At 39.1% G+C, this 13,812-nt stretch overlaps 1 protein-coding gene across 3 annotated transcripts in view; it reads left to right on the top strand.

Moving 5' to 3' along the window:
* FBN1 (fibrillin 1) overlaps positions 1-13,812 on the top strand; it is a 153,187-nt gene that overhangs the window by 54,487 nt on the left and 84,888 nt on the right. For all 3 annotated transcript variants that reach the window (XM_075764366.1, XM_075764367.1, XM_075764365.1), the window contains exons 7-10: positions 479-676; positions 3,985-4,110; positions 8,608-8,733; positions 12,607-12,765. In XM_075764366.1, coding sequence (XP_075620481.1) covers positions 479-676; positions 3,985-4,110; positions 8,608-8,733; positions 12,607-12,765 — 609 coding nt within the window. The remainder of the gene's footprint in view (positions 1-478; positions 677-3,984; positions 4,111-8,607; positions 8,734-12,606; positions 12,766-13,812) is intronic.

Below are 13,812 nucleotides of genomic sequence, written 5' to 3'. Positions count from 1 at the left end.
CAGCGTATGCCTGAATAACAGTGAAAACTGTCCTCAAAAAACTTCTGCAGTCTGTATTCTCTTCCCTTGAGACTCATTTGAGAACAGCATTTGTGGAAATAAACACGTCCTAACTCTTTTATCAGTATTACTTTAATTAATTCACTGAATATTTAAAACAAGCTGATGAAAAGGCCCCTTAAAGCGTATTACTAGAGATTAAACCAAGCAGCAAAAGGGGACCTGCAGAATCTTTAGTATATAATACTCCTGGTAAAATAGTCACAATGTGTTTATAGAGCTGCTTATTTTCAGTGGATTTCAGTGAGAAGAAAACTTGAGAAAAATCCTCTGCAGAACACTGCTAAGTAAAATTGTTGGGCTGGTGGGCAATTTATGTGCAGACAACTTGCCTAAATGTGCTGTTGTTTTTCTTTATTATGAGTTTTGTTGTGTATTTTTATTGCAATGCTGATTAGGTTTCTTGTCTTTGGTGCAGATTACAGGACTGGCCCTTGCTTCACTTTGATAACCAACCAGATGTGCCAGGGACAGCTCAGTGGAATAGTCTGCACAAAAACCCTTTGCTGTGCCACAGTTGGGAGAGCATGGGGCCACCCCTGTGAAATGTGTCCTGCCCAGCCGCATCCCTGCCGCCGAGGCTTCATTCCAAACATTCGAACTGGGGCCTGTCAAGGTAAGTTAGTGGCAAAGCTTCCCCAAAAGCTGCTGAAATTGTTACTGGATTAATCTTAATTGAGTTACACTGCTGTGAGTAACCTGTCCTAAGCCATTCTCAGCTATATGTGTGAAGAATGGAAAAACATTGTCAGATGCATTACTTCATGATTCAGTGAGTGCCTGATGTTCAAGTGAGTACATTAGTAACTTAGGTCATGTGAGAGCAGCCAGCATCTTAATGAATTTCTCATTGCCAGCAGCCCTTTCCCTTGGTTCTGTAATGGTGTTTTTGTGAGTGTACCACTTGATCATTCCGTGGAGGAATTTATTCTGTTTCAACAAGCACTCAAAACATTCAAAAATCAATCTGTGGCAATACTGTTCCATTGGGGTGGGGTTTTTTTAGGTAAAATGTGTTGATTTTGGATTCATCTTGGGTGTCTTATCTCTTGAGCTCCACTGCTTTGACCTGGAGAAAAGTGCATGTCGTGCCATTTGAAATGCCCTATTATATATTTTATACAATTTTGGAAACGTATTTGCATTTGTTTCAAATCGTAAAATCCACCCAGATGTTGCTTACTTCTTTCAGAGCATGCCTTACCATAGAAAGTCCTTACACTGCTTTTGGCTTTTATTCTAATACTTCCAGCTGTATAAATTCTTTTATTGTCTGGATGTCTGGCAGGAAACAGGAGAAAGTTAACAGGGGCAGTTATGTATTAAACTGATGTGGATTATACATTCCCAGGACCATATCTATGGGGCTAGTTTATTTCAATCCATCTAACATTTTCTAATAAGTTACAATATTTTTGAAAATAGGGGAGATAAAGATTATAAATCTATGAGTAATTTTATTTAATCATAAAATTCCTATGAAGGACTTCAAGGCATTCCATTGCATTAAAAATGTAGATATCCTCTGTCATAGGCCAAGTCCTGGCTGGTGCTTGCAGACAGTCACGATGAACTTTGAGATGAGCATGTTTGTGTATGCCACATAATGTGCACACATTTTGACCTCAGCCATTCTGTTCCCCTGTCACTGTAAAGGTCAGAACTAAATTGCGCAGAATCTGTGAATCGAGGTTCTGGACACTTCTGAAATCTTATGTGCATAAATATGTGGCCCACACCCCTGAACTCATGCCACACCTAGTTATATCCCTCTCATTTGTGTCACGGAAAAGCTGCAGTGACTTCTCTAATGCGTTTGTGCAGTTTCGAATAAGGCTACTTCTGCTTGCTGCACATTTCTTAGCATGCAGCTACATTTATGCTAATCTGTATGTGGTGCCAACACAGTTTTGGCCCTGTATGTTTGACTTGTACTTTCCAGTTTTCCCTTCTCTTGTAATGTGTTCATAATTTCAACAGATCTGCTATGGAACCACATATTAGCTTTATTTTTCATGCAATTGTACTAAATCCAGTCCTTTTGAAATCAGATAACATCCATTCAGACTGAAGACATTTCAGGGATTTCACATCCATATTCAATCTAAATAAAGGAAAGCAGGTTAAATAAAATCCAGGTTGTCTGAAGAGAAAAAGGAACCGTTATTATTGTGTGGAGAAGTCAGAAAAAATAAAGAGGAGGGGAGGGCAAGTTTATTTAAAAAAGTAAATAGAATATCGCTGCCCACAGTTTGACTTTGGCCGAAAGTTAAATTAATATCACAGCTGAGATTTTTAAAGATACAAAGGAGGAAAATGAAAGCCAAAAGGTGGGATTTTGAAACAGATATCGTGACTCAGGAGCATGGCTTCTATTTTTTTTAATTTCTTTTTTTAAAGTCAGTACAGTGCCATGAAGTCTGGCTGATGACTGTTATTAAAGCACAACATATTGCTGTAGCTTGAGTCCCAGCAGCAATGTGGCTGTGTCGAAGATGCTGAGGCTGTGCTAGTCCTCTGTGCCTCTCAGCACAGTGGTTAACTGAGGCACAGCACTGGTCTGGCTCTGCTACTGCACACCCTCCCCCTGCCCCGACCCGGTTCAGTCAGCCTTGGGATCTTTACATAATGCTCTGCGATGTGGTACAGATATGCCCCTTGGCGTTCCTGAAGCTTCCTACTTGTGGCTCCTAGGGAAATTGCCTCTTGGCCTTTTGTACAGACATAATACTTTGCTTTTCAGACTACAAGACACATTACAGCTGGCTCTCTGGGATTTATAAAGGGAGATTTGAAGGCATCATCTCCTTCAGCTTGTGTCCCTGCGTTGAAACCGATCCTAGTGTAAAGCCCAAGAATTCAAGAAATTGGGTTTTACTGGCAGTAGCTGGTAGTCTTTGGGGAAATGGGGGAAGCGCAGGTAGTTTGGGTTGGAGAGTAGCGAGTGCTCTGTTTGTCTGCTCCCGAAGGACAAGGAGCAGCAGACACAGGGCAGCTCCTGGGTTCTGTGAGCCAGACCTCCACAGTCTCCTGTTGCAATACCACTCCTCCTCCTTCAGTCTTTCTTCTCTAGCTGTTACTAAGCCGTAGCAACACTTCTGCAGCTAAGTGACGACACACATGTTGTTGTGCTAAAACAGCTGTGAGGCCAAAAACTGGGCCTCTTGAAAATGTTTGTCTTGAGCTTCCTACCTAGCCTGTGATATCATCTTTGTTGTTTCATTTTCTTGAGTGAAAAAATTAAAACCAGAGAGAAATAAAGGGGAAGAAGCCTTCCAAATTTATGAGTGTCTAAGCAGGTCATTAATAATTCCTCCTGAGACATTAATTATGGCTATGAAACTCCCTGAGTCAAATCCTAACTAAAGCTTAAGGTCATTGGTGCTGATCTTACTGGTGTGATGAGTTAATAATCTCCATCAATAATGACTATGCAGTTCCCCATGCCTCTCCACGAGGCCCCCTCCATGCACACTGCACACTGCTCCTCCTCAGCTCCTGCATCTCTGTGCTGGTGGGCTGTGTGCTGTATGGGGTTGCCAAGATTTTCAAAGGGGCAAGTGATTTTGGGTGCCCAGCTTCCGATGCTTTAAAGGGACCTGGATTTTGGCAGGCTGTGTTCTCTGCACACCATTCCCCAGATGTTTTGGAAAAACAAAGCAATAGCAGTTAGATGTTTAATGTCTGTAACAATAATAACCATGTGATTTCTTGCAGAAAATATTTAGAGTACTGTACTTAATCATACTTTGCATAAAGTAATTACAAAATTAGTGTCTGTCTTTGCAAGCAAGTATCATAATATTATGATGGGTGAAGAATGGATTTAAGCATATTTACTTTAATTTCTCTGTAGACAAATTATTATGGCTGTTCTTGGGAAATGAATTAAAAGTGGGTGGTTTTTCCTTTTTTACATGATAGATGTGGATGAATGCCAAGCCATCCCTGGGATCTGTCAAGGGGGAAATTGCATTAATACTGTTGGATCTTTTGAGTGCAAATGCCCAGCTGGACACAAGTTTAATGAAGTGACACAAAAATGTGACGGTAAGAACTTTTAGAAGTTTCTTCTGAAAGTAAAGGGGGGGGGGGGGGTAGTCATCTTTTTGGAGCCAATGTTTTTAGAAGTTTGTAACAAACTTTCCAGTCTCTTTGGCCTTGAATATGCAAATAGCATTCTTCACAACAAATACAGATAATGGTCCTTTCTCCTTCTAAACCAGAGAATCTTAAATACTGGCCCTGCAGCTTTCTCTAGCTTTTTATACACCTAACATTTTACAGGCTTAAAGGTACGTCTGAAACAAATGAAATGTTAAAAATATTTTTTAACCAGTGTGTTGCTTTGGAAATGCTTGAGGCACATGTCTCTATGAGGATCTTTTAACCAAAAACCCTATATGACTGGAAGGTTCAACACATTCCCATCTACTCAGGTAAACTGTATTTAACATTAGTGTGAGTTCAACACTGTTGAGTGAAGATTGCAGGACTATGCTCTAAACTCACCCTTACAGTTGCAGATGTTGAAGAAGGACAAACATTTTACCTTTCCTTATTGGTCGTCCTATTTTGGAAGTACGGCAGGTGCTAGATAGTAGTGTGGAAATTTGCAGTGCTTGATTATGGAATCTTGCTAATTTTTAACTGAGATTTGATAGTATTTTTTCTCTATATAATATAATAATCAGGCATAGATGTCTCCTTTGCTTTAAGATAATTTTGTATACATAAGAAACGTAGTACTAAAATGTATCAATCGCACAGTTTTGATTTACCTTCTTTACTGTGAAGTCCAGGTAATTTTTAGACTCCTACAGCTGATTCTCCTTTCAGTCAACAGACAAAAATGAAATTCATTTGAGCAGACAAGTTTTGTAAGTGGTTAGTGATTTTGGAGTGCCAACAACTTTCAATATCATAAAGATATGTGACTGTGAGAGTAAGGTGTGCATACACCATCATTTCTTGCATCAGGTGCCTGTAAGGAAGCACTCAAATTTTTTTAGTCATTTTGGAAGAATTATTACTCTTTCAAAAGAAAAATCCCTATTTTAAGCAAAACTTCATGATTTAATTGCAGGTTAGGGAAAGCAATTTCAGAAGAGTTTGTACACAGCATAGTTTTCATATTGACTGCCAATGGTTTTGGCAGAAAGTAACCCAACTTTAGAGTAGAACAACAATGCAAGTGTTTCCTTCTGTGGATGAAGTACAAGAACATGGTGAATAGGAAAGACTGAACATGTACCTTGCTAAGTATTAGTACTTGAAAAACTGAGAACTGTAGGCTTGCATAGGCTGCACTGTATAAACTTTCCTATGGTATTTTTTGATTGCTGAATCATGTAAACAAACAAAAAACCCAAACAAAGAACAAAAACCCCAAACAACCACCACCTTCAGAGCCTGCACTTGGTAACAGTTGAGGGACTGGACCCAAGAACCTGGGATAGCTTGATTCATTCCCAAATCCTGCCACAAATTTCCTGCCCTGTCTTGTGAATACCTTTCAAGTGGTCGCTTGGCTGCAAAGATAGGATGAAATTTCCTTTCTTCAATTCCATATCTGTAAATTTTCAAACCTCAGCAGACAGAGACTTACTTTCAGTACATTTTCATATTGCGTGTACCAAGCAATTTTAGTTAAAGTTTTGTGGGTATTAATGCAATTCAAAGAATTAAAAGTAGCACCCTTATACCAGAGGCATGAAATAGGATAGTGATTCAACAGTTAAGAGCATAGTCACATAACAACAGAATATCCATTCTGCTTTTTTAAATTATCCCTTTGAGTTTTAAGTTGAAATTGCCAATATAAGGTATTTGCCTTATAGTAATTAATTGTAATTAATTCTAATACATAATAATTAACATCTGATCATGTGCTTGGTTTAACTTCCTATCCAGCAAGTAGGACTTCTGGTAGCTGTAATGTGTTCTTGGTCATTGATTTAGGAGAACTGGGAGCTACATGCTGAATTGCCAGTACTGGTTTTCACTTGGTCCCCATTAAAGTAAGGTCATGATAGAAATCATCAGGTACAGTGAGAGACAACGCAACGAGATGGGAAACGAGATGTGTTGGCTGAAGTTCTCTTCATTACCATAGCTGGTGGAAAGCTATTTTAAGTGTTACATTATTTCACTGCTTCATATAACCATTCCTCTTCCAGTTGCATTAATGCTGAGGTAAATACTTTTTTGTGGTGATTTGGGGGAGTAATTTTTCCTGGAGTGACAGTTACATTTGCGAGTATACTTACCTTTATAAAACTCGCATACTTAATGATGACAATGTTGCTTATATGAATGTCAACACTAATATAAATAGTGAAATACTGTTTGGATTAGGTTCAACCCTAAAATAAAGAGTGATGATTTTGCTTTTAAAAAGGTCAGACTCTATATAAACAGTGGCAACACTGACTTTAAGATAAACATTGGTGAATTTGAGTCAGAAAATGCTTGAATGTGATCCATTTACAACTGCATTTTTGTCTGTTAATTAAGGGCTTTATTCAGACCAAAATTCAATTTCCACATTTTTTTGTCACTGAGACTTTTGGGACTCCTGTGGAGTATAATCCTGGAGCAGAAGCCAGAAGTCTCTTAGCAGTGCTCCCAGGGCACTCGGACTTGAGGCTTTGGCAACCCCCTCCAAGTAGCACTGAACTAAAAGTCACACCCCTCTGACACACCCAAGTGAGGAATGCGACCCACATCACGACAGCTTGCAAGATGCTGGGGAGGAATGTGTGCACAGGGGGCTTAAGGCCCCGCACTGCTTAGAATGGGTTGGTCTGCAAGGTCTGGTTATCTGTGTGCCACCTCCATCCCTCTACTCCTTTCCTGCAAAGGCAAGGGGCCACAAACGTATTAGACCATCCAATGCTTTACCTAGGGGAAGAGGAATTGATAATTTTTATATTACTGAATTTTTGTATTAGCATCTTCACAAGAGAAGTAGAACAGAGATCCTCTCTACTTGCTAAAATGGTCCTTCATGGTCCTGTGGGACTTTGGGTGTTCCCCCATCTGTCGGGGCCAAATTCCTATGTAGGCGTTACATTTAAGTTCCTCCAATCATTTTTAATGACGGTGATATTATTCACTCCTTGCCTTGGCATGTTGGGTGGTGTTGCAGTATTTCATCTCAGAAATTTTTGTGGTTGGTGAAATCATTATTACAGCCATGTGTCTATCTGTAGATCTCTGGAGGAGAGGTTGGATAGAGTCCTGTGATGCCATTATTTCTGGCTGGATTCTCTCTGTCGGGAGAGCAACTGGGTGATTGTAGATGGCAGTGACAGGCAGTTGTCATTGATCACTCTAGAGAATAACCTCCCTTTCTGCTCTGCTTTGCTGATTTTTCTTGTAGGTACCATGGAAAAAAGCGAGCTATTTTTAAGCTCAGCTGGACTCCAGGTTCCTAGAAGATGAGAGCACTGCTAAGTAGATACAGCTGCATTGTTAAGACACTCACTGGAAACCAGGGGGAAAGTAACTACACATCACAGGCAGGCTACTGATGGTAATTAAGGAGCAATTGGGGCTGGCATAGGTTGTTATTCACATGACTGTAGATAGCATAAACTCTGAGCTGTGGAAGAAACACTTCAAGGTTCCTCTGTTCATATATGCAGCTATGATCAGGTATAAGAAGGTATTTGCTAGTTTTTTTCCTGCAGAATTTGAAAATTTTTCTGCATTGAATCGATGATGATGATTTAGTGTATGGATTGAGATTTGGTGGTGAAGAAAATCATGACATGGACTTTTATTATAAAATTGCTGACAAAATCTAAGGGGAATTATGGACGTTGCCTGAGTTCTGCAGTAAATATTTCAGTTACTGTCTAGAAATCTGTTGAAACTTCAGAACATTCACTTGGTGGAAAAAGCCAGGAAAGGTAATTTTTGTTGCCTACGGTCATCCTGCTTTTAGCTATAATCCTGTCAGATTGCTTTAGTTAAATAGTGGCTAGCTGCTCAATGCTTTTTATATGGGGATTTCCAAGAAAAACCCAAGTGCAGTAAGAAGGATGGGCAATTCAGTAGGTGCTACACTTCTCTTTGCGTCAGTATTGAACCATTGCCTCAGTATGGTGCCAGGAGATGCTGCTGGAGATACCATGAGACGTAATGGTTAAGCTCCTGATTGCTTTGTCATTGCAGGTCCCATGACAGTTTTCTTAATTCCAGTATGCAGAATTCAAACTGGAGGGGTTATGGTTTACTTACAGTTAGTGAATGCCCTCTGCAGTTTAAGATTTTCATGCATCATTATTAAGCAGTAAAATAAACTCTCTGGCTTTTTGCAATTGACAGATACAATATTTTCTTAGGTTCTGTTTCACTTGTGTTTATAAGATGCCTAACAAAAGATCCTGATTCAAAACTGCTGATTATGCCCCTAGTACGTAAGTTAGGAGGGGGTCTCAGACCACAGTGAGATTGATCTTAATACCAATAACAAAATACCTATTTTTATGCCAGAACTATTTTAGCTAACCTGCCTCTGCTTCTCTTTTTGTCTTAAAGATATTGATGAATGCAGCACCATTCCTGGAATCTGTGATGGAGGAGAGTGTTCAAACACAGTTAGCAGTTACTTCTGCAAGTGTCCTCCAGGGTTTTATACAGCTCCTGATGGCTTAAAGTGCATAGGTGAGTAGAATCCTGTAAATAATATGACAGTAGGTGTCATGAACATTCATGAATATCTAAAATGGGTAATGATGTACCAAAAATGTTTTTCAACCCATGGTCTTGAAATCTTTCTTTTATATGGAAGTACATTATGTGCCTATATATGTATTCTGAAATGAGTTTTCCATTTCCAGAATATGTTTCCTCTTCCCCTCTTTGTTGTGACCTTCCCCTTTGTTTTTCTTACTACAGTTTTTCTGTTATGCTGCATTTGTTGCCTTAAAATAGGCAGAACTTGTTTCATCCATCTCCTTGATATTCTTGCTGTCATGTTTGTCTTTGATTTAGTCCATGTTATATTCAGCAGTCATTAGAAAAGCAAATATATTTGAGAAAGAAGTTAATCACCCCAAACAGCTTTTTTTCCCCTCATTCCAAGTGTTATGACCTTAATACAGATATTTTTCATTAAAGCAAGTAGTGTGATAAGCTGGGTGTTGGACATTTGTATCTGCTTTCATGTTGTTGATGATTTGGCAGTGCTGTTCTTTCAGGCTTTCACTGTGGCAGAACGGAACCTGTCTTCCAAAGGCCAGAGCAGGAGCAAAAGGACTGTGTGAATTAAATGACTGCCATTGCAGTGTCAAAGCCATGAAAGAGTAGTGTTAGCACTTACTGCTTCTGGGAAGCATACAGCCTGCTCTGAGGCAGGTCAAGTATTCAATTAATTTTTTTTCTCATTTTTATGCAGTAATTTCTTTTTTCACTGCAAGTGATGAATTTTGAGCAATTATTGTCATTTGAGAATCCAGAGAAATGTTTGTTTCCTGAGTTTTGGCTTGTTTAAGGGCTTATACAGTGCCACCCATGGGGTTCAAGAGAGCACCCTGTGTTTAGTACCTTTGGTAGAAAATCATTTGGGAAAAATTTTAAAAAAACCAAACAACTTCACAGACAAAAGTACCAAATGATATTAACTTCCCCAAGAGATCTGGAAGTAGTTTGGGTTATGATTCATTTTGAATGGTGCCATTCAATTTCTGCAGGTTGTGCGAAAGGAACTATATTTCTTCCATTATCAAGAACAGCATTTTGGTAGATTGGATCCATACTGTACACTTAAAATGACAGTGGGAGCTGCTTTTATTTCTTCAGATGAATAGCTCCTAACTGACTGTGGATCACTAAATCATTGATTGCTGCTTGTACTTAATGTTTATGAAGGATGTTCACCTTTCTGTAACAAAAAATTTCTAGAGGAGCACAACTTCCATTTGTTTTTTACCTTTTATAGTCATTGCTCTGTCAGGACTGCCCAACATTCACACCCATGTTATATTCCTGTAGTTTTCCAGCCTTTTTACCCAGTGTATTTGTAGGTGAAATAGTTCAGCTAGAGAATTGGGTATTTAAATGATGACAGGCTGTGTTAAGTAATATGCCAGACTATGAGCCATCATTAAAATTTTGGCTTTGTGTCCAAGGCAAAACGTGCTAGATGGGAAGCACTATTAATTATCTGCAGATATTTTGGATTCATGTCTAATATGCCGACTGCATACTTGCCATATTAACAGGGACAGAGCCCAAATCTGTATTTGAGCTGGGCAAAACATGTAATCTTGATTTAATCACGGCATGCCTGTCTTAAGTGAAAAGTGTTAGCTGAACGTGTCTATTCTGTTAGAGATGAGGAAGTGCTTCTAAGAAATGTATCCCTTACGGGACTCAAACTGAGCAGTGCTAGAGCCAAACATCCAAAGCAAGAACCAGGAGTTCCATTATTACAAACCTTAAAAATTAGAGTAGACAAAGCAAAGATAATATCTCCTAGAGCTGGAGAGCAGAAACAAGAGCAGGACATCTCAACCCAAGTACATGAAGAGTGCTATGAAGAAAGCTGCTAGCCCATAGTTCCAGCTGGCATAAATTTGTTTGGTCAGTGTTACTTCTCAATGGCTTTTTCTTTTTTTTCTTTTCCCTTTTTTTTTTTTTTTTGGCACATTTTTCTTGAAAGTTATTTTCATGGTGATTTTTTGCCTTTTCAAAATACTGTATTTTTTAACTGAAAAATATTAATATATTAAAAGCTGAAACAGTAAAAAAAGTTGTTTCCTGCTGTTCTTGGCCTTATTTGTGTGTTTTACCATTTGGAACAGAAAATGAAAGAGGAAAAAAAAAATCCCTCCTGTTTAGGAATATGGGAAGATTTGGCATTTTTCTCATGAGCTTACTGTCTTTGTCTGAAAATTATGTGGCTTTTGGATAAGCTCTTATACCTGTAGGTAGACAAAGAAGTTTGCTGTGTGTTTACCGTTTTATGGTGCATTGTGTGCTTGCACAGATCCCGTGTAGATCCCTTTTTCCACTTCTGCCCGTTACCGCTTTTAAGCGTTTCAAAACTTGGTACTGACCAAAATTGAGAAGGATGATGATAGGGTCTGTTAGAGGACTTCCTTCCTTATCATCCACCCCACCATCACACGAATATCTCTCCACTCCATATCAAGACCAAAATTATAACAGATGCAGCGGGGAACAGTTTGCATCAGAGTTTTATTTGAGTTTTAAAATGGTAGATTAAGGAGTGTATGTGTTTGGCAGTTTAGTTGGGTACCAGGAGAAAATGGAGTACCAGTAACAGAACCAGGTAGATAATTTTTTTTCCTCCATTTCAGATTTCCATTACATGATAATATGAGTGAACTAACTAAAGTTTGGAAGCAAAGGCCAACTGACTCTTAGCTCTACTGCCAGTAATATCCGTGTTCAGGGTTCCAGCTAATAAAAGGCAGAACCATCACAGACTCTCCCAACATATCACTATATATCAATTTCCTCAAAATAATAAGAAACTTCCCTGCTTTTTTTTATATCCACTAGAATAGCTAGTAAACTCTGGAAAGTACTGTTACTAGACAGATGAATCCACCATGCCCTGGATAACTGAGATACTGTTTTCCCTACTGTTTTAGGGAATGGTGTCTGCTGTTGTAAGGTTATATCTGCAACTTTTTCCTCTACATTTTGACAGCAAATGTTCATATATTTTAGAGACAAATGTGGTCTGGTTTATCGTGCAGCATCAAATCACACCACAGCTTATACTGAGTTTGCCATGATGTGACATATTGTGAAACAATTGCTCAGAGCTTCAGATTGTATCACAAGATTTTTATTTTATTTTTAAAATTTTGTTCCCATCCACATTTTCTCTCCCTTCTCTAAGCTGAGGGATCTCTGTGCAATGTTGTTAGAGCTGAACGTATAAAATCTGGGTACAGGACGTTCTTTGTACAGCACGTGCTTACCCTTTTCATACAGGAAGCCAGAACATCTCCATAAACAATGTGATGGCACCAGTTAAAGCTGTGTTGCTCTTTCTTGCCTGCAAGCCTATATCTTGTCAAATCACTACATACTTCAGCTGGGGAGGCCATGACTAATGAAAAATGAATTAATGCTTTCAGAGCTGCAATGCTGTGAGTTAATTGCTGTACATCAGTGGCTTTCAAATCAAAGTTTAAACAGAATTGATCTGGTACTATCTTTAATAGAGATGACACTGCAATTTTTCTTTGGGGGCACAGAAGTATATTTTATTATATACTGAATACACATTTCTAGTCTATTTTTGCCTCCATTAATTCATTGCTGTTCCATATTTCGCTTCAGCATTCTCACAGGAGGTGTTACACCTGAATCCAGAGCAGCCTAAATACTATCTAGATTTTCCTGGGTTTCTGCCTTTTGTTTTCTGATTGTTGTAATGTTGCATGTGCTATGTCATCGATAATGTAATCAACCAAGAAAAACAGGACCTTTCCCTTTTGTGAAAGTCACATTCCTCATTGGACTGATGGTTACCTATCCATTTCTTTCTCTTGGTAGATGTGCGTCCTGGATACTGCTTCTCTTCTCTGACCAATGGGCGCTGTGGCAATCAGCTCCCCCAGCCTTTGTCCAAAATGCAGTGCTGCTGTGACAGCGGCCGATGCTGGTCTTCTGGTGCAGCCACCGCTCCTGAAATGTGCCCGATCAGATCCACTGGTATGAATCCACCTGTATTCTTATAAGCAAGATTGAACACTGAATTAGGGAGTGATTTTCTTTTATCAGTAATATTTTCTTTAAAGAACTACACAGAATGGTTGAGGCTGGAGGGCACCTTGGGAGATCGTTTAGTCCAACCCCCCTGCTCAAAGCAGAGCCTCCTATGGCAGGGTGCTCAGGACCCCCAGGAAGCTAGGCTAAGCAGACATAAACAAAGGATTTTATCTGTTTCTAAGTAATGTTTTGTAGCCTGGTTATTCCAACCCTATCTGATTCAGATTTTGTTTTCAACATCCTCTTCAGGCTCAAGTTACTTCCCCCAGAGCCTTCTAATAGATCCCAATTCCCTCTGCCATTTCATTCTCATTGGAAAACTGGGGTTTCTTGCCTCTTATGTCTAGCTTCTGAGGTGCCATTTATTTCCTGAAGTTTGATACAGAATGTGATTTGTGTCTGCTACCAAAATGTGCTGTACTTTATCGCCTCCCTGTGTATTGAGATCCCCAGATGATGTGAGCTTTGAGTTTTGAGAAGATGGTGAGCAGATTGTGAAACTAAGTGTGAGGGAGAGGAGGAAAGATGTTTTTGAGACTGTTTAGGACTGGAGACCTAATGAAATGCTTTAGAAAAGAATACTAGAAGTTTAAGGGAGGAGCTCAAGGGAGGTGCAGAGTTTAGGGAGGAATGGGGGTCATAACACTATAGCAGTGTAACTCTGAAGAAATTGTCAGAGGTCAGGTATGGGAGTGTTTATTTTTCTTGGTTTTAATCCTTTGAGTGAAACTGCATAATACTGGAGCAGAGATCTATGATCAGAACTCTTGGGAGACTCTTGCTGGTTCTGTCACTATCTCAATAATATTTAAACATGCTAAATATCCAAGACTGACTAGAATAATGCTAACAAAATAGTGTCATCTATTGATGCTCATCTGAAATAGGAAGACAAGGAGAAAACTTTCAATCTTAACACAGTCCCTCTTTTCTTTACATACTTTATAATTATTCATATCTAACTAGTGAATAAACTGGGTGGAAAAGTGA

The sequence above is a fragment of the Balearica regulorum genome, chromosome 12 (genome assembly GCF_011004875.1).
Source record: "Balearica regulorum gibbericeps isolate bBalReg1 chromosome 12, bBalReg1.pri, whole genome shotgun sequence".
NCBI lineage: Eukaryota > Metazoa > Chordata > Aves > Gruiformes > Gruidae > Balearica > Balearica regulorum.
Note: the sequence above shows the minus strand (reverse complement) of the source record. Positions and strands in the feature narration are given on the sequence as shown.